The sequence below is a fragment of the Oncorhynchus mykiss genome, chromosome 7 (assembly GCF_057628025.1).
Source record: "Oncorhynchus mykiss isolate SJ-2025 chromosome 7, ASM5762802v1, whole genome shotgun sequence".
In the NCBI taxonomy this organism is placed as follows: Eukaryota; Metazoa; Chordata; class Actinopteri; order Salmoniformes; family Salmonidae; genus Oncorhynchus; species Oncorhynchus mykiss.
In genome coordinates this window covers 706,262-728,186 of record NC_143028.1, presented here as the reverse complement: position 1 = coordinate 728,186, position 21,925 = coordinate 706,262, and the positions used below count along the sequence as shown (strand labels likewise).

Sequence of the window (21,925 nt, the reverse complement as noted above, 5' to 3'; positions counted from 1 at the left end):
GTTGTATTGATTATGGTTTTTGCTGGAATTTCCTGCTCCCAATCTTCACTGATAAAGATGTGGCTCAAAACCAGTAGCAGTCATCTACTGCCCAGCCATTCTAGTATATTTTATATTTAGTTTGTTGGAAAACGTAGCCATGTGCCCCAAGGTAGTCAGTTGTTGTGCTCATTGAAGGCCAAACAGGCCCATTGAGACTGGATGAGATGATGTGTGTTTATGTCTATACACTCCAGGTCATTAAAGGGCCATGTGTAAATCACACTGTAATCACACTGTAATCACACTGTAAAAATGTGATGATTTCCCGGATGATGTTGTCAAAGTAGACATTCTAATAGTAGACTGGAAGGAATAGTAGATAGGAAGGAAGTTGTATTATAAGATGATACACTTCTCCCTGTGTGTGTGTGTGTGTGTGTGTGTGTGTGTGTGTGTGTGTGTGTGTGTGTGTGTGTGTGTGTGTGTGTCAGATAGAGCACAGGAAAGGGAAGCCGATGGGAAGAGCCAGAATGGGTCACAATGCTACTGTTTAGACCTGCTGTGGATATACTCTATTGTACAGTTACTAAACCCAGGGCCCTTTAGGGGTGGAAGGCTACCCTTTAGTTCAGGACTGTCCAACCCTGTTCCCGGAGATATACCCTCCTGTAGGTTTATACTCCAACCCTGGAGGATGGTATCTCTCCAGGAACAGGGTTGGAGTATAAACATACAGGATGGTCTCTCTCCAGGAACAGGGTTGGAGTATAAATCTACAGGAGGGTATCTCTCCAGGAACAGGGTTGGAGTATAAATCTACAGGAGGGTATCTCTCCAGGAACAGGGTCGCAGTATAAACCTACAGGAGGGTATCTCTCCAGGAACAGGGTTGGAGTAAAAACCTACAGGAGGGTCTCTCTCCAGGAACAGGGTTGGAGTATAAACCTACAGGAGGGTACCTATCCAGGAACAGGGTTGGAGTATAAACCTACAGGAGGGTCTCTCCAGGAACAGGGTTGAGCTGTTTTAGTGCATTCTGCCCACTGAAATATAAGAACCACAAATGTTATGCCCCTTGGTGGCATACTGAGAGAGATACGAGTATTTCACACTGGAGACTCAACATGGCCTATTGTCATTTCACAGTTATGGAATGGAAGTTATAGAATTTGACTTCGACAGAATGCCTCTTAGATGCTGTGTGGCTGTCTATGGACTGATTACAGTCCTCTTAGATGCTGTGTGGCTGTCTATGGACTGATTACAGGCCTCTTAGATGCTGTGTGGCTGTCTATGGACTGATTACAGGCCTCTTAGATGCTGTGTGGCTGTCTATGGACTGATTACAGTCCTTTTAGATGCTGTGTGGCTGTCTATGGACTGATTACAGTCCTCTTAGATGCTGTGTGGCTGTCTATGGACTGATTACAGGCCTCTTAGATGCTGTGTGGCTGTCTATGGACTGATTACAGGCCTCTTAAATGCTGTGTGGCTGTCTATGGACTGATTACAGTCCTCTTAGATGTTGTGTGGCTGTCTATGGACTGATTACAGTCCTCTTAGATGCTGTGTGGCTGTCTATGGACTGATTACAGGCCTCTTAGATGCTGTGTGGCTGTCTATGGACTGATTACAGTCCTCTTAGATGCTGTGTGGCTGTCTATGGACTGATTACAGGCCTCTTAGATGCTGTGTGGCTGTCTATGGACTGATTACAGTCCTCTTAGATGCTGTGTGGCTGTCTATGGACTGATTACAGTCCTCTTAGATGCTGTGTGGCTGTCTATGGACTGATTACAGTCCTCTTAGATGCTGTGTGGCTGTCTATGGACTGATTACAGTCCTCTTAGATGATGTGTGGCTGTCTATGGACTGATTACAGTCCTCTTAGATGCTGTGTGGCTGTCTGTGAACTGATTACAGTCCTCTTAGAGGCTATGTGGCTGTCTATGGACTGATTACAGTCCTCTTAGATGCTGTCTATGAACCGATTACAGAATGTGAGTGTTGGGACTTGGGGGTGATAAAGTTGTTAGAGGGAGGGGTGACGATTCTGGAGACAGGAAAGAGGTGATTTAAATGGGCTGAGACCCAAGGGATGACTGGGTCACTGTTTTCCCTAGACACAGGCCCTCTCTGTGTGTGTGTGTGGTGCTCTAATCAGTATGTCTCTGGGTGAGTCCCTCTGCTCCAATCTCATCCGAACAGCCCTGCTTTTGTCCACTGTAAAAACAGCAGTAAACCCAGGCACCGATGCCCATCTGTCGTTCCGTCTTGTTTCCATGTTGTGCAGTCTGATATAGTGAGGTCTCATTGTGTCAGATGGAGACTGGAGGGTTGGAGGCCATGTTCTGTTTCCATGTTGTGCACCAGACAAGATAACACCAGTCTGACTACACCAGACAAGATAACACCAGTCTGACTACACCAGACAAGATAACACCAGTCTGACTACACCAGACAAGATAACATCAGTCAGACCACACCAGACAAGATAACATCAGTCAGACCACACCAGACAGGATAACATCAGTCAGACCACACCAGACAAGAACACACCAGACAGGATAACATCAGTCAAGACCACACCAGACAAGATAACACCAGACAAGACCACACCAGACAAGATAACATCAGTCAGACCACACCAGACAGGATAACATCAGTCAGACCACACCAGACAAGAACACACCAGACAGGATAACATCAGTCAAGAACACACCAGACAAGATAACATCAGTCAGACCACACCAGACAAGATAACACCAGACAAGACCACACCAGACAAGATAACATCAGTCAGACCACACCAGACAAGATAACACCAGACAAGATAACACCAGACAAGACCACACCAGACAAGATAACATCAGTCAGACCACACCAGACAAGATAACATCAGTCAGACCACACCAGACAAGATAACACCAGACAAGACCACACCAGACAAGATAACATCAGTCAGACCACACCAAACAAGATAACATCAGTCAGACCACACCAGACAAGATAACATCAGTCAGACCACACCAGACAAGATAACATCAGTCAAGACCACACCAGACAAGATAACACCAGACAAGATAACACCAGACAAGACCACACCAGACAAGATAACATCAGTCAGACCACACCAGACAAGATAACACCAGACAAGATAACACCAGACAAGATAACACCAGACAAGATAACATCAGTCAGACCACACCAGACAAGATAACACCAGACAAGACCACACCAGACAAGATAACATCAGTCAGACCACACCAGACAAGATAACATCAGTCAGACCACACCAGACAAGATAACACCAGACAAGACCACACCAGACAAGATAACATCAGTCAGACCACACCAGACAAGATAACATCAGTCAGACCACACCAGACAAGATAACATCAGTCAGACCACACCAGACAAGATAACATCAGTCAGACCACACCAGACAGGATAACATCAGTCAGACCACACCAGACAGGATAACATCAGTCTGACTACACCAGACAAGATAACACCAGTCAGACCACACCAGACAAGATAACATCAGTCAGACCACACCAGACAAGAAAACATCAGTCAGACCACACCAGACAAGATAACATCAGTCAGACCACACCAGACAGGATAACATCAGTCAGACCACACCAGACAGGATAACATCAGTCTGACTACACCAGACAAGATAACACCAGTCAGACCACACCAGACAAGATAACACCAGTCAGACCACACCAGACAAGACCACACCAGACAAGATAACACCAGACAAGATAACACCAGTCAGACCACACCAGACAAGATAACACCAGTCAGACCACACCAGACAAGATAACACCAGTCAGATCACACCAGACAAGATAACATCAGTCAGACCACACCAGACAAGATAACATCAGTCAGACCACACCAGACAGGATAACATCAGTCAGACCACACCAGACAAGATAACATCAGTCAGACCACACCAGACAAGATAACATCAGTCAGACCACACCAGACAAGATAACATCAGTCAGACCACACCAGACAGGATAACATCAGTCAGACCACACCAGACAGGATAACATCAGTCAGACCACACCAGACAAGATAACACCAGTCAGACCACACCAGACAAGACCACACCAGACAAGATAACACCAGACAAGATAACATCAGCCAGACCACACCAGACAAGATAACACCAGTCAGACCACACCAGACAAGATAACACCAGTCAGACCACACCAGACAAGATAACGTCAGTCAGACCACACCAGACAAGATAACATCAGTCAGACCACACCAGACAGGATAACATCAGTCAGACCACACCAGACAAGATAACATCAGTCAGACCACACCAGACAAGATAACATCAGTCAGACCACACCAGACAAGATAACATCAGTCAGACCACACCAGACAGGATAACACCAGACAAGACCACACCAGACAAGATAACATCAGTCAGACCACACCAGACAAGATAACATCAGTCAGACCACACCAGACAGGATAACATCAGTCAGACCACACCAGACAAGATAACATCAGTCAGACCACACCAGACAAGATAACATCAGTCAGACCACACCAGACAAGATAACATCAGTCAGACCACACCAGACAAGATAACACCAGTCAGACCACACCAGACAGGATAACATCAGTCAGACCACACCAGACAAGATAACATCAGTCAGACCACACCAGACAAGATAACATCAGTCAGATCACACCAGACAAGATAACATCAGTCAGACCACACCAGACAAGATAACATCAGTCAGACACCACTGGAGGACTGGAGTTGAGAACCACTGTCTTACACTGTATATATATACTGTCATTCACCATAAACATGATCTCTCATCCATTGTGTGTGATGTCTCCCTCAGTGCTGCCCAACCCAGAGATCACCCACGTGACCTCCAGCGGGGTCATCGAGGCCAACTGCACGGCCGCAGCCCGTCCTGCAGCCCAGATGGTATGGAATGTGGAGGGGGACAACCGGACGCTGGGGCCGTCCGTGTCCTCGTCCTACGACCAGGGGGACGGCACCACCCTGGTCACCAGCACCCTCCTCCTCCAGGAGGGCCTGCCCCACGACCAATCCGTCAAATGCATGGTGCACCACCGAGGCCTGGACTCGCCCATGTCCGTCAACCTCAATGGTGAGCAGCTCAGAGAATCACATTGGCTCAATAAAGATTTATAAATTAGCAGTAAATCATTAATACATGTCTTATAAAAGATCTAATAAAGGTATATTAGTTATACTTTTTTAATAAAAAAACAGATTTTTTCTGCTTATGAAGACAAGTCTGCTTAACAGCCCTCGCAATGTGACAGTGCTGGGTTCACATAGTATTTTGTTTCTTTCAAATGCCAAGTGCGATGGGCAGGGTTTGCACTTTTAGGACTATTGTTTTGGGTCCATTCCGCCAGGCGAGGTCAATCAAGCCCAGGACTTGGGGCTACTATTTGAACCCAGGTCTGCATTGTGGTTCAACATGTGTAGAGTTGTGTGTTGAAATCCTGTATTGTAACACTGTCCTGATCTAGTTTTGTGATTGTATCCATTTGGGGGAGTGATTCTTAGGAGAGCTTCAGTTGCTATTCTAGTTATGTACAATTATGGCTCGTTTGATAGACCATTAAGTGCTCCAGTTTCCAGGAAGTGGAAAACCAAAATAAGCATCAAGCCTTTTCCACAGTGCGTCTATCTCTCTTGTTGTGAAGCTCATATCATCAGTTATGGTCAAAATGAGGCATAGTTTAATGTCCTTGAAGTCAATATTGTGGTCTTGTCTGGCTCAGTTGGTCATGACGCTAGCGACGCCAGGGTCCTGGCTTCGATTTCCAGGGGGTCAGATTTGTTTACCAAAATGTATGCGGTCACTGTACTGTGAGTCATTTTGGATAAAAGCGCCTGCTAAATGGTATATGCTATCAAATTTTATTTGTCACATGTGCCGAATACAACAGCTGTAGACCTTACAGTGAAATGCTTACTTACAAGCCCTTAAACAACAATGCAGTTTTAAGAAAATACCAACAAAAAAAACAAAAAAAGTAAGAGATAAGAATAACAAATAATTATAGAGCATAAGCAAATAACAATAGTGGGGTGATATACAGGGGGTACCGGTACAGAGTCAATGTGCGGGGGCACCGGTGTCGAGATAATTGAGGTAATATGTACATGTAGGTAGAGTTATTAAAGTGACTATGCATAGGTAATAACAGAGTAGCAGCAGCGTAGAAGGGGGGGGGGGTTGACAAATAGTCTGGGTAGCCATTTGATTAGCTGTTCAGGAGTCTTGTGGCTTGAGGGTAGAAGCTGTTTAGAAGCCTCTTGGACCTAGATTTGGCGCTCCGGTACCGCTTGCCGTGCAGTAGCAGAGAGAACAGTCTATGACTAGGGTGGCTGGAGTCTTTGATGATTTTTAGGGCCTTCCTCTGATACCGGCTGGTATAGAGGTCCTGGATGGCAGGACGCTTGGCCCCAGTGATGGACTAGGCCATACACACTACCCTCTGTAGTGCCTTGCGGTCGGAGGCCAAACAGTTGCCATACCAGGCAGTGATGCAACCCGTCAGGATGCTCTCGATGGTGCAGCTGTAAAACTTTTTGAGGATCTGAGGACCCATGCCAAATCTTTTCAGTTTCCTGGGGGGGGAATAGGTTTTGTTGTGGCCTCTTCATGACTGTCTTGGGTCTTGTTAGTTTGTTGGTGATGTGGATGCCAAGGAACTTGAAGCTCTCAACCTGCTCCAACTTGCCCATTGATGAGAATGTGGGCGTGCTCGGTCCTCCTTTTCCTGTAGTCCACAATCATCTCCTTTCTCTTGATCACGTTGAGGGAGAGGTTGTTGTCCTTGCACAACACGGTCAGGTCTCTATGACCTCCTCCCTGTAGGCTGTGTTATCGTTGTCGGTGATCAGGCCTACCACTGTTGTGTCATCAGCAAACTTAATGATGGTGTTGGAGTTGTGCCTGGCTATGCAGTCATGAGTGAACATGGAGTACAGGAGGGGACTGAGCATGCACCCCTGAGGGTCCCCCGTGTTGAGGATCAGCGTGGCGGATGTGTTGTTACCTGCTCTTACCACCTGCGGGTGGCCCGTCAGGAAGTCCGGGATCCAGTTGCAGAGGGAGGTTTTTAGTCCCAGAGTCCTTAGCTTAGTGATGAGCTTTGAGGGCACTATGGTGTTGAACGCTGAGCTGTAGTCAATGAATAGCATTCTCACATAGATGTTCCTTTTGTCCAGGTATGAAAGGGCAGTGTGGAGTGCAATTGAGATTGCATCATCTGTGGATCTGTTGGTGCGGTATGCAAATTGGTGTGGGTCTAGGGGTTCTGGGATAATGGTGTTGATGTGAGCCATGACCAGCCTTTCAAAGAATTTCATGGCTACAGACGTGAGTGCTATGGTTCGGTAGTCATTTAGGCAGGTTACCTTAGTGTTCTTGGCCAATGGGACTATGGTGGCCTGCTTGAAACATGTTGGTATTACAGACTCGGACAGGGAGAGGTTGAAAATGTCAGTGAAGACACCTGCCAGTTGGTAGCGCATGCTCGCAGTACACATCCTGGTAGTCCGTCTGGGCCTGCGGCCTTGTGAATGTTGACCTGTTTAAAGGTCTTACTCACATCGGCTGCGGAGAGCGTGATCACACAGTCGTCCGGAACAGCTGATGCTCTCATGCATGTTTCAGTGTTACTTGCCTCGAAGCGAGCATAGAAGTTGTTTAGTTCGTCTGGTAGGCTCGTGTCACTGGGAAGCTCTGTGCTTCCCTTTGTTGTCTGTAATGGTTTGCAAGCCCTGCCACATCCGAAGAGCGCCGAAGCCGGTGTAGTACGATTCGTTCCAAGTCCTGTATTGACGCTTTGCCTGTTTAATAGTTCATCGGAGGGCATAGCGGGATTTCTTAGAAGCTTCCAGGTTAGAGTCCCGCTCCTTGAAAGCGGCAGCTCTACCCTTTAGCCCAGTGCAAATGTTGCCTGGCTTCTGGTTGGGCTATGTACGTACAGTCACTGTGGGGACGACGTCCTCGATGCACTTATTGATAAAGCCAGTGACTGTGGTGTACTCCTCAATGCCATCGGAAGAATCGCTGAACATATTTCAGTCTGTGCTAACAAAACAGTCCTGTAGTTTAGCATCTGCTTCATCTGACCACTTCTTTTATAGACTGAGTCACTGGTGCTATCTGCTTAAATTGTTGATTGTAAGCAGGATTCAGGAGGATAGAAATATGGTCAGATTTGACAAATTGAGGGCAAGGGAGAGCTTTGTACGCATCTCTGTGTGTGGAGTAAAGGTGGTCTAGAATCTCTAGGTAGACAGTGTGGGCTACAGCTTATCATGAGATACCTCAGGTGAGCAAAACCTTGAGACTTCCTTAGATTTCGTGCACCAGCTGTTGTTTGCAAATAAGCATAGGCCCACACCAAGTGTCTTACCAGAGGCTGCTGTTCTATCCCAACGATAGTGTATAACCCGCCAGCTGTATGTTCTTAATGTCGTCGTTCAGCCATGACTCTGTGAAACATAAGATATTACAGTTTTTAATGTCCCGTTGGTAGGATATACATGCTTTCAGTTCATCTCATTTATTTTCCAGCGATTGAACGTTAGCTAGCAGGCAAAGGCAGAAGGCGAAGGCAGATTAGCCACTCGTCGCCTGATCCTTTTCCGTGAAATCTCAGTTTTCTTCTCCAGCCAATGACGGGGATCTGGGCATGTTCGCGTGTCTGTATTATGTCTGACTCATTGAAGAAAACCCCTGCTTTTAATCTGAGGTGAGTAATCGCAGTTCTGATGTCCAGAAGCTCTTTTAGGTCATAAGAGACGGTAGCAGCAACATTATGTACAAAACAAGTTACGAACAAACACGAAAAAAGAAAAGAAAATTGCATGGTTGGTTGAGAGCCGATAAGACGGCAGCCATCCCTCCAGCGCCAATCACATCTCATGGGTTGTCATATGTCTGTTGGTAAACATGGTGTGTGTGTGTGTGTGTTGCAGTTGGTCCGGCCCTCACTACTATCATCTCAGTATCCTGTGTGGCAGCCTTGCTTCTGTGCTGTCTGTGTGTGTGCCTCTGCAAGTGCTTCCTGTGTCGAGACGGTGAGTAGCCAATCAGCTTCTGATCCTCCTTGAGTCCATTTTCCTGGTCGAAGAGGTGACACTCCATGGGCTTATTTAGTGGGAAGCAACATTGTCATGTAACCTGAACATATAGAGTGGACACGATTCTCTCATTCAGAATAGAGGACCCTGTCCATTCAATATACATTGTAATTACATCTGCAATGTTTCAAAGGTTGTGTCCTACTCAATACACTCCCTAGGTGTTTTGTAAACAGTCCCAAAAAGGACATTACTGCTATTTTTGTGTCGTCTCCAACACCATGGATGTGTTGTTGCCATGGTGAGGCTAATGATACCAGTGTCCTTCTGAATCCTGGGAACAAGCCTCTTCAGAGCTGACACAGCAGACACAGTTTGACCGGGTTATGCTTGCCAAGTTATGAGTGCTTCTCATAACCCGGGTCATCTGTCTCCTACTGTGGTTGTTTCATGTGTTCAAGATATAGAGGAGACTTTTCGTTGGCATCGGAATGTGACGTCACTTTCCCTGAGATCTACGATCTCTAAAAGCCAATTGGTCAATCTCAGAGTGAAAAGTTAACATCTTGCTCCATGAGTTTGCACGGTTGGACCATGGCATATAAACACAATGTAGAAGGCAGCTCAAATGTTTCATTGATTGCGACTCCTTCTTGATTGCAACTCCCACTGGTTAGCATGGGAGGGGCGGTTTTGGGTCAATCAAAAAACTAAACCTTAATTTAACAAATTTCCCCTCTGAGATTAATAACGTATTTATGATATGGGGTCAAGGCCTCGTCATCATATCTCTGTGACTTCAGTGGACTCTCAGGATCTCCAGAGAGCCCTAGAGAGTAGTAAAAACAGATGATAAAACAAATTGTTTTATCTCTTTGGTAATAAGTATCTCAAACTTCTGCAACTACCAGTGTTGTTAAAGAACACTCAGTAACAGCTGGCACAAAGCTTGATACAAAAACACAACAGTATGACCTTCAAAATGTTCACTGATGGAAAGTTACCATTCCCCTAAAACACAAAACCAACATCACCAAGGTAAGGAAACATGACTCAAAAGGATAACTCTTTGAGACCGATGACATATTTTAACATGGAGGTGGGAGGTCCACAGGAAAGTGAAAGGGGGATACGCCAGTCCTCTGTCATCGTCGCTCCCTTGACCCTTGACCTCTGACACCTTTTCCCATGACCTCTTCAGGGTAGGGTGAACTGGCGATAATAATAGGACTTCCCAGTTCCCAGGTAGATGCAGGAAACAGAACAGATCACGCTACCGACAACAGTTGCCGTCAAAGTGAGCTTTTTGGTCAGCCAAAGGAGAGAGATTTCAGGAAAGGTCCCTTTTTTTTGGTTCCATTTCCGATTGTGAAATCCTGTGGGCACAGTTTCTGGCAGCACTAGTTTACATTGGTATTTACCTGGCATTAAAAATGAAATTGTATGAGTACTTTCAGGTAGTTCCTTCAAGAAATTCAACACAACAGTATTACTCAGTTTCCTACTGAGAAATCCTCCTGCCGCTTCAACATGTTTACGCCTCAACATGTTCAAACTGAAGAGGCTCATTACGCTAACCATATCATTAGTGATAATGATGTGATTTAGCCAATGAGAGGGAAGTGGCTCTGGGGTTAGTGTGGTCTATGATAAGCAGTAGTGGGAAGGGTGAGCGGTACGTCAACTTATTCTGAAAGAGGTGTAGTCTGCAAAACACTGCTGCCGAGTCTGGCACTGAGGTGTCAATATAAGCCAGGTAGGGTTGTGGAGGAATTATAATCACAGTCCATGAGTGTTGGCTCTGTTGACTCATGGCTATATTATATAAGTGGTCTAGCATTTAGCAATAGGGACAATTTGATTTCTCAATTCTTACAGATAGACCAAGACATTTTAGAAGTTGATCGGATTCGTTGGATCTCTTTTGTACTCTTGTAAAGTTTAAGGGTCATTGAACGGACCGTCCATGGTTCGCGTACCTCGTAGGTTTAGTAATTATTTTAGTTTCCATAGCTGATGAAAGTGTCCGACTTGACTCACTGGCCCACTGGTCGGTCAGAGCTTTCATCACGATGTTGCTCTTCCTCATTGCTGTGTTCTTACGTGATAAGAAAGGCTGGAACTGATGAGGAAGACCTCTGCCATGTGGGTAGATGTGTTGAGGAGACAGATTCACTGGTACTCATCTACTCCAAAATACTCCAAACTCTTTCCTGTTGAGTTACTTTTCTCAGACTTTCAGCAAAGGCTCCAAAATCAACATCCTGGAGGGCAGACATAGACATGTCCTTGTTGGTTCACCTCCTGAATCATGATGTGGATTCAAGACCGCAGATGCGTCCCAAATGGCACCCAATTCCCTATGGGTCCTGGTCTAAAGTAGTGCCCTATGGGTCCTGGTCTAAAGTAGTGCACTATGGGTCCTGGTCTAAAGTAGTGCCCTATGGGTCCTGGTCTAAAGTAGTGCCCTATGGGTCCTGGTCTAAAGTAGTGCCCTATGGGTCCTGGTCTAAAGTAGTGCCCTATGGGTCCTGGTCTGAAGTAGTGTCCTATGGGTCCTGGTCTAAAGTAGTGCCCTATGGGTCCTGGTTTAAAGTAGTGCCCTATGGGTCCTGGTCTAAAGTAGTGCCCTATGGGTCCTGGTCTGAAGTAGTGCCCTATGGGTCCTGGTCTAAAGTAGTGCCCTATGGGTCCTGGTCTAAAGTAGTGCCCTATGGGTCCTGGTCTAAAGTAGTGCCCTATGGGTTCTGGTCTAAAGTAGTGCCCTATGGGTCCTGGTCTGAAGTAGTGCCCTATGGGTCCTGGTCTAAAGTAGTGCCCTATGGGCCCTGGTCTAAAGTAGTGCCCTATGGGTTCTGGTCTAAAGTAGTGCCCTATGGGTCCTGGTCTGAAGTAGTGCACTACCTTCCATTACCTGTGGAGGTAATAATTGACTTTGCATAGCTGTTTCTCATAAAATCCTTATGAGAAATATTCCGATTGGTAAATAGAATGTGTGTGAGTAAATGTAACTCACTATGATTTAATGTGTGTATAGAACTTAGAGGTGACACACTGTCACCCCTGCCAAAAAACACCACAGAGGTCATTTAGATATGTTTACTAATTCAGTTTGTTCTAAGTGTTGTCTATGGTTCGTGCTCCTCTCCTCTCCCCCCAGAATAACAAGTGCTGGCTGTCCAGTGCTAGTTTCTCAGTAGAAAGGACTTTCTCTAATCCGCTACTTGGAGCCAGATTCACACAAGGGGCCAGGAGGAGGGAAGAGGGGGCAGAAAGAACCCAAAAATCTGACAAACTGCCCAGTGGCTAACAACGCCTCTCTTTTTCTCAAACTGTTCCTGCCGCATGCTAGCCCGGCCCTCACTCATTGCTGTGCCCTCAATGACATTGTGCAGAGTGCCGTGATTAATCACGTGATGGGGTCAGAAGATGGTTTTGATTATGACGTTGCTGTGAAGTTGTTGTATCAAGAGAGGCACCTGCATCTCTGATTTCAGATTTATCTCCCACTGTGTTGTATTATAGGTCAAACAACTGCATGTCAGCAGCTGAAATTACACCAACACTTGCGATGGAATGAGAGATGGCTTCTCTAATTGATCTAATATAATCTCATGATTGACAATTATCTTTGTCCATTTTGAAAATATGATATTTGTGTGTCTAACTTTCTCACTCCTCATTATTCCCGATTCGTTCAGGATGATCTGTAACCATGGTAACATCCACATGAATGTAGAAGTGTTAAGAAACATTCTATTCTTCTTTACAATAAAAGTGACTCCATCCATTATTGACCATTCATTTCTATTGGGCGCAAAATAATCTGAAACACAACCAAAACAAACAGCAAGTGCATCCAAACAAGTTTGACTACTTTAATACAAATACAAGTGAATTTGTCCCAATACTTTTGGTCCCCTAAAATAGGTGGACTATGTACAAAAAAAGTGCTGTAATTTCTAACGGTTCAAAAGAAATAGATAAATACCCTCAAATGAAAGCTGACATTCTGCACTTTAACCTCATAGTCACTGTATCATTTCAAATCCCAAACAACAAAACATTTGTCACTGTCCCAAAACATTTGGAGCTCAGAGATGTGGCTAGTCTGGATGGTGGAGTAGATTATTGATATGTGTGGGGAGAGACTGGGAGCAGCATGGAACCACAAGTGGGTTTCTGTGGTTCTACTGTGGTTCTACTAAATCAATGGGCCATAGTGGTGACTGTCTGCTTCAATGACAGCTGGGAAATAGAACCCAACCCAGAACTGAAGGTATTCCAGTCAAATTGGGCAGTTCTATTTATGTCTACACAGAGTTAGCGTTTGTATGATAACATAGTCGTGGCACACAGGAGACCCGGTCGTCAGACAGACTGTTAAAAAGCTTCATGTGTGTCTTGTAGGATATGAGCTTCAGCCAGTCATGCAGAAAGTCAAGTCCAGATAAGAACTTCTGTTATTTGATGAAAGGGGAAGTTTGCATGGGGCACTTTTAATCTGCAACACAGGAGGAAGTGCGGGGAGTAACCATATCCTGTCCGGCACACAAACATGCTCAACCGACCTTACCTCGCCATGAGTGTGGCACTGTTGGCAAAACTCTGATTGGTTGTGGGGAAGTAGGGAAGACAGTTTCAGAAACAGTCTAAGAGAAGAAGGGAAATAACAGTTTTAGTTGTATCACCTTTACGTTATCTTGACCGTTAAGCATGGTCATCTATCACCAATCTGGCAACCTGGTTAGAGATCCTCTGATTGGATGGTTAGGAGACACCTGCTGGTGGTTGCCTGTACATGTTCATTTACTTTTCAATAAAAAGTTGATGCCTATTGTTACTGATAAACCACCATTGATTATCCCACACTCACAAACGCACACTACTATGGAATATCAGCCATGCTTTACTTTTATTTATTTATTTCACCTTTATTTATATAGGCCGTGGTGGCGAAGTAATTACAATATAGCAATTAAACACTGGAATGGTAGAATGTGCAGAAGAGGAATGTACAAGCTGGGGTGCAAAGGAGCAAAATAAATCAAATAAATAACAGTATGGGGGATGAGGTAGTTGGATGGGCTATTTACAGATGGGCTATGTACAGGTGCAGTGATCCGTGAGCTACTCTGACAGCTGGTGCTTAAAGTTAGTGAGGGAGATATGAGTCTCCAGTTTCTGTGATTTTTGCAGTTTGTTCCTGTCATTGGCAGCAGAGAACTGGAAGGAGAGGCGGCCGAAGGAAGAATTGGCTTTGGGGGTGACCAGTGAGATATACCTGCTGGAGTGCATGCTAAGGGTGGGTGCTGCTATGGTGACCAGTGAGCTGAGATAAGGCGGGGCTTTACCTAGCAGAGACTTGTAGATGACCTGGAGCCAGTGGGTTTGACGACGAGTATGAAGCGAGGGCCAGCCAACGAGAGCATACAGGTCGCAGTGGTGGGTAGTATATGAGGCTTTGGTGACAAAACGGATGGCACTGTGGTAGACTGCATCCAATTTGTTGAGTAGAGTGTTGGAGGCTATTTTGTAAATGACATCGCCGAAGTCGAGGATCAGTAGAATAGTCAGTTTTACGAGGGTCTGTTTGGCAGCATGAGTGAAAGATGCTTTGTTGCGGAATAGGAAGACGATTCTAGATTTAATTTTGGATTGGAGATGTTTAATGTGAGTCTGGAAGGAGAGTTTGCAGTCTAACCAGACACCTAGGTGTTTGTAGTTGTCCACATATTCTAAGTCCGAACCGTCCAGAGTAGTGATGCTGGACGGGCAGGCAGGTGCGGGCAGCGATCGGTTGAAGAGCATGCATTTAGTTTTACTTACATTTAAGAGAAGTTGGAGGCCACGGAAGGAGAGTTCTATGGCATTGAAGCTCATCTGGAGGTTAGTTAACACAGTGTCCAAAGAAGGGCCAGAGGTATACAGAATGGTGTCATCTGTGTAGAGGTGGATCAAAGAATCACCAGCTGCAAGAGCGACATCATTGATGTATACAGGAAAAATGTCGGCCCGAGAATTTAACCCTGTGGCACCCCCATAGAGACTGCCAGAGGTCCAGACAACAGATTTGACACACTGAACTCTGTCAGAGAAGTAGTTGGTGAGTTCTAAGTGTGCATGTGGTCTTTCAGGGCTGGTTGTGTGTTAAGGGGTTTCCTCTGTTCCTGGAAACGGGTGGAATGCGTGTACTGTAGACACCCTCTATAACACAGGAGGTTGGTGGCACCTTAATTGGGGAGGACGGGCTCGAGGTAATGATTGGAGCGAAATGAGTGTAATGGTATCGATACATCAAACATGTGGTTGCCAGGTGTTTGTTGCTATCCCAGCCTCAACTGTTTGTTGCTATCCCAGCCTCCACTGTTTGTTGCTATCCCAGCCTCCACTGTTTGTTGCTATCCCAGCCTCCACTGTTTGTTGCTATCCCAGCCTCCACTGTTTGTTGCTATCCCAGCCTCCACTGTTTGTTGCTATCCCAGCCTCCACTGTTTCTTGCTATCCCAGCCTCCACTGTTTGTTGCTATCCCAGCCTCCACTGTTTCTTGCTATCCCAGCCTCCACTGTTTGATTCCATTCCAGCCTCCACTGGTTGTTGCCATCCCAGCCTCCACTGTTTGTTGCTATCCCAGCCTCCACTGTTTGATTCCATTCCAGCCTCCACTGTTTGATTCCATTCCAGCCTCCACTGTTTGTTGTTATCCCAGCCTCCACTGTTTGTTGCTATCCCAGCCTCCACTGTTTGATTCCATTCCAGCCTCCACTGTTTGATTCCATTCCAGCCTCCACTGTTTGATTCCATCCCAGCCTCCACTGTTTGATTCCATTCCAGCCTCCACTGTTTGATTCCATCCCAGCCTCCACTGTTTGATTCCATCCCAGCCTCCACTGTTTGATTCCATTCCAGCCTCCACTGTTTGATTCCATCCCAGCCTCCACTGTTTGATTCCATCCCAGCCTCCACTGTTTGATTCCATCCCAGCCTCCACTGTTTGATTCCATTCCAGCCTCCACTGTTTGATTCCATTCCAGCCTCCACTGTTTGTTGCTATCCCAGCCTCCACTGTTTGTTGCTATCCCAGCCTCCACTGTTTGTTGCTATCCCAGCCTCCACTGTTTGATTCCATTCCAGCCTCCACTGTTTGATTCCATTCCAGCCTCCACTGTTTGTTGTTATCCCAGCCTCCACTGTTTGTTGCTATCCCAGCCTCCACTGTTTGATTCCATTCCAGCCTCCACTGTTTGATTCCATCCCAGCCTCCACTGTTTGATTCCATCCCAGCCTCCACTGTTTGATTCCATCCCAGCCTCCACTGTTTGATTCCATCCCAGCCTCCACTGTTTGATTCCATTCCAGCCTCCACTGTTTGATTCCATTCCAGCCTCCACTGTTTGTTGTTATCCCAGCCTCCACTGTTTGTTGTTATCCCAGCCTCCACTGTTTGATTCCATCCCAGCCTCCACTGTTTGATTCCATCCCAGCCGCCACTGTTTGATTCCATCCCAGCCTCCACTGTTTGATTCCATCCAGCCTCCACTGTTTGATTCCATTCCAGCCTCCACTGTTTGTTGTTATCCCAGCCTCCACTGTTTGTTGCTATCCCAGCCTCCACTGTTTGATTCCATTCCAGCCTCCACTGTTTGATTCCATCCCAGCCTCCACTGTTTGATTCCATCCCAGCCTCCACTGTTTGATTCCATCCCAGCCTCCACTGTTTGATTCCATCCCAGCCTCCACTGTTTGATTCCATCCCAGCCTCCACTGTTTGATTCCATTCCAGCCTCCACTGTTTGATTCCATTCCAGCCTCCACTGTTTGTTGTTATCCCAGCCTCCACTGTTTGTTGTTATCCCAGCCTCCACTGTTTGATTCCATCCCAGCCTCCACTGTTTGATTCCATCCCAGCCTCCACTGTTTGATTCCATCCCAGCCTCCACTGTTTGATTCCATTCCAGCCTCCACTGTTTGATTCCATCCCAGCCTCCACTGTTTGATTCCATTCCAGCCTCCACTGTTTGATTCCATTCCAGCCTCCACTGTTTGATTCCATTCCAGCCTCCACTGCTCTATAATGTGTCTGGATGAGTGTAACGCTTGGCCAGGATGTTATGATGTTTTTGGCAGGGAACATTGCATGATTGAATCACTTTCAGGAAGAGGAATAAGACCAGGTTTGGTCCTGCTCCTTAAGCAAACCAGAGGAAGTCTCTACTCCGATGTAAGGCCTTTGTTCTTTCAAAGACAAAGGTGTTGATATCTCGCCCTGCACCAGACTTCTCGCCCTGCGGCAGACTGATCGGTCTCCACATGATGCTGGCTGCCTGTTTGTGTAATGAGGACATTAGAGGGTCAGGAAGAGGGAGTGACTGACTGACAGGGGACTGTTGTTTTGAGTTGAAACTGTGGAGTAGATGAGGGTACAACTAACACAATAACACCTCGTTTTTGGATATGATGATTAATTAAATATCTCTCTCTCTGCCCCCCCCCCTACACTCTCTCACTCACTCACTCTCTCACTCTCTCACTCTCTGTCTCTCTCACTCTCTGTCTCTCTCACTCTCTGTCTCTCTCTGTCTCTCACTGTCTCTCTCCCGCCTCTCTCAATTCAATTCAATTCAAGGAGCTTTATTGGCATGGGAAACATATGTTAACATTGCCAGTGCAAGTGAGGTAGATAATATACAAAAGTGAAATAAACAATAAAAATGAACAGTAAACATTACACTCACAAATGTCATATTATGTCTATATACAGTGTTGTAACGATGTGCAAATAGTTAGTACAAAAGGGAAAATAAATACATATAAATATGGGTTGTATTTACAATGGTGTTTGTTCTTCACTGGTTGACCTTTTCTTGTGGCAACAGGTCACACATCTTACTGCTGTGATGTCACACTGTGGTATTTCACCCAGTAGATATGGGAGTTTATCAAAATCGGGTTTGTTTTTTAATTCTTTGTGGATCTGTGTAATCTGAGGGAAATATGTGTCTCTAATATGGTGATACATTGGGCAGTAGGTTAGGAAGTGCAGCTCAATTTCCACCTCATTTTGTGGGCAGTGTGCACATAGCCTGTCTTCTCTTGAGAGCCAGGTCTGCCAACAGCAGCCTTTCTCAATAGCAAGGCTATGCTCACTGAGTCTGTACATAGTCAAAGTTTTCCTTAAGTTTGGGTCAGTCACAGTGGTCAGGTATTCTGCCACTGTTTACTCTCTGTTTAGGACCAAGTAGCATTCTAGTTTTTTCAGTTTTGGTTAATTCTTTCCAATGTGTCAAGTAATTATCTTTTTGTTTTCTCATGATTTTGTTTGGTCTAATTGTCTCTCTCTATCTCGCTGTGTCTCTGCCCCCCTCCTCTCTCTCTCACGCTCTCTCTCTCTCGCTGTGTCTCTCCCCCCTCTCTCTGCCCCCCCCCCTCCTCCTCCCACCCTCTCTCTCTGCCCCCCTCCTCCCACCCTCTCTCTCTCCCACCATCCAGATTGAGATTTGACCTGGAATGGTGGAAGAAGGACTGTTTTGATGAGAAGCCAGAGTTCTGGTCATCCAGCTAGACCTATCAGCTCCTCAGCACCATACGCCCCATGTCTGTTAGAAGGAACAACTCACTACAGTACTACACATCACCAACAGCTGTTTCCCCAGACCCCACTGGGTGAACTGGACATACACCTTCATCCCACCAGTGACGACAACATCAACAACACTAAAGCCATGTTTCTATTAACAGTAGATATAAAGACACTTATCAAAATGTGGCTTTGAAGTTTAGTTTGTCTGGTCCCAGATCAGTTTGTAATGACTTGCCAACTCCTATAGTCATTGTTACGCCAATGGCTCAACAGATCTGGGATCAGGCTATAACCGGTCCACTCGATGAAGAAAAAAGTATAGGACAAAGGCCCTTAATTGAAAGTGCTTTAAAAGTAAGTTTTAAATTATACGTTCGCAAAAACTTTCTAATTACACACTGTAATGTTTAACAGTTACAGTGTGTTTAAGGACCAGGCTGCTGTTTTGTGTAGGAGTTCTCCTGTTATTTGTTTGTGTGATTTTGCTGCTGTTATAAGGGCCGTGGGGGGGGGGGGGGGTGGTGTGTTACACATATCTTTATATTTTATGACTCAAACACACACGTTGACTTCATGGGAGTTCCAGTATTAAAATGCAATTTGCCATGTATTAGTTAGCTATATGACATTTAGAATACAAACAATATCATATAATTCTCATGCTCAATATTTAACTTACATATTTCCAACAGGGAATGACAAAATGTCTGTGTCGCGTGCCTTTCCTATTGAATCGTATTACTACCATCTGCCCATTTGAACTGAAGGTGTAATTACAGCAGGAAAATGGCCTCCAACTTTTCAGCCTGTTTAAACCTCACAACAGATGTATGTATACAAATTAACTACTACTGTTTATTAGCAATAAACTCTTCAGCATCTTCCTATAGTTTAACATCACACCAAATCAGCCTGCCCAAAATAGTCTAGACAACGATGGAAGTTGACGTGATTGTGTCAATGAAATATACTTATGACATTGGATGTCAGGTTGGGTATATCAGGATAGCTTTTTAGGCTACTGTCCCTTACGTCACTGAGAATATTCCTGTTGGAATGTCAAACAGCACTAATAGTGAGCTGAGCTGTGTGTTTCTAAGTGCTGCCTGAGGATTACTGGTGAACAGACCTACAGCGGTTTCAGAAACATTCACCCTTTGTCTTTCTCCACATGTTGTGTTACAGTCGGAATTTAAAATGGATTCAAATTAGATTTTGTGTCACTGGCCTATTACAAAGTAATTAAAATTGAAACGCTAAAATGTCTTGAGTCAATTTAGTATTCAACCTCTTTGTTATGGTAAAGCCTAAATAAGTTCAGGAGTAAAAATGTGCTTAACAAGTCGCGTAATAAGTTGAATGGATTTTTGAATGACTACCTCCTCTCTGTACCCCACACATACAATGATCTGTAAGGTCCCTCAGTTGAGCAGTGAATTTCAAACAGATTCAACAACAAAGACCAGGGAGAATTTCCAATGCCTCACAAAGAAGAGCACCAATTAGAAGATGGGTAAACAAAGAAAGAGCTGAGGATCAATAGAGGTGGGCAATTTTTCAACCAATATGTTGTGATAATTGCATTGTTTGAGCTATAACCTGTTAGTTCATATGCCTTGTCACTGTGATATATATAGGCTTAAAGCCTAGACAATAAGAAGACAGTGGTAGAATAAATTCAACCTCACCTTTGTTTCACCACAAAACCAGAGAGCAACATCTGTCCGGTGAAGTCCAGAAAGCATATTGCATGTAACAAACAGTTACAAACCTACAGCACGGTAGAACAAGTACATTTTTCAGACATTCTCGGACTACTAAACTATTGATTTAGAACCACAGAGAGTTACTGCAAGTCACAAAGAAAACAAGCGCTGCCTCCACTAATCCAGCACCATTTCAACATCTAATCACCTACGTTTACTGTGATCCTGAGACTACCGTTTCTCAGTGAAGTACTATGTTTATCCTTAACCACGGATTCCTGGTCTGGTCTCTTCTCTGCACCTGGGTCCAACCTCACCACGTCACAAAGACTTGAAAATGGCTGTCTAGCAATGATCAACCACCAACTTGACAAAGCTTGAATAAAGCTTGGGCGGGTAGCAGGGAACCAGGAACTGAGGCTGAGACAAGGGGAGTAGGGGCAGGGTAAGCAGGACTGACGAGGGACTGGAGACGGACCAGAGTCAGAGCGGACGGAACTGTAGCGGAAAGCAGAGTCAGGCTAGGGAAAACCAGGCACAAGAGGATAACACGAGCTATGCAGGAACAAACAGCTTAAACCGCAGACTGACTGAGCAGAGGCTACGAACTAGCAGCGTGGAAGTGGCAGGGCTGATTATTTGTAAAGGCCTTGATTATGGAACATGTTGCAGCTGGTGGGGATCTGCTCCGTCTCCAGCACACCTGTCTCCACTCACACACACACACACACACACACACACACACACACAGGGAGAGAGCACTGGGGAAGTGGCGGCGGGTTAGGGAGACACATGATGAGAAGTAGATGGCAAGAGCAGATGTAGCAGGGAGAAATAATCTATTTAATACCTTTTTGAATTCAGGCTGTAACACAACAAAATGTGGATTAAGTCAAGGGGTGTGAATCCTTTCTGAAGGCGCTCTATGTACAGTATGTAATGCACTATTACAGGACCTACATGGACAATTAAACCACCCAGAGATGCTCTTTATTTCACTCTGTTGATCTTCATTATCAAATGAATTGTTGCATGACTCTGTTGCCTTTAGAAACAATGCTTTTTAAAGTATGTTTTATGTGTTTATGATAATTAGTGGACCTCACCATTGGAAGTGCTCCTCCTTGTACCAGGATCTGAAAGTCTTGCTTTGACTCCAGAGGTGTTTGTGTGCCCCTTGCATCCTGCAGACCATACAAGCGTGGCACCAGCCAGGCTTATTTCATTAGGTGCCAGATTTATCAAACCTATGCTTTTTGAAGATGCTTCAACTTTGAAGGGCTTTGTGAGCCACAACATACTTTTTGGGTGTGGGTGTGTTTACGGGTGTGTGTACCTGTATGAATCGGTGTGTGTACCTGTATGAATTAGTGTGTGTACCTGTATGAATTAGTGTGTGTTGTTCTTGAAGATTATTCACCAGAGTTTCACAACAAGAGTCCCGTTGGAAACAGATGGTCAGAATAGATTGTGGGAGGTGAGCTAACAGAAAGCCCATTCAGTCTGCCCCTCTTGTGCCCAGTTTGGACTCG

General features: G+C 45.3%; 1 protein-coding gene and 1 further gene across 7 annotated transcripts in view; both read left to right on the top strand.

Annotated features, from left to right (window-relative positions):
* The window catches only part of LOC110495466 (OX-2 membrane glycoprotein), a 42,889-nt gene extending 22,940 nt beyond the window's left edge, over positions 1-19,949 (top strand). For 3 of the 6 annotated variants that reach the window (XM_090239591.1, XM_090239590.1, XM_090239592.1), the window contains exons 6-8: positions 4,863-5,138; positions 9,002-9,103; positions 18,597-19,949. In XM_090239591.1, coding sequence (XP_090095717.1) covers positions 4,863-5,138; positions 9,002-9,103; positions 18,597-18,601 — 383 coding nt within the window. In that variant the 3' untranslated portion in view covers positions 18,602-19,949. Of the gene's footprint in view, positions 1-4,862; positions 5,139-9,001; positions 9,112-18,596 lie in introns of those variants that run through there. The other 3 variants (XM_090239587.1, XM_090239589.1, XM_090239588.1) reach the window with 1 other exon arrangement.
* Positions 19,950-21,103: 1,154 nt separating this feature from the next.
* Positions 21,104-21,391, top strand: LOC100653477 (retinoic acid receptor, gamma, variant a; the record flags this gene model as incomplete). The annotated part of the gene is given in 1 exon segment (NM_001246348.1): positions 21,104-21,391. The product of NM_001246348.1 is annotated as a retinoic acid receptor, gamma, variant a (mRNA).
* Positions 21,392-21,925: the final 534 nt, after the last annotated feature.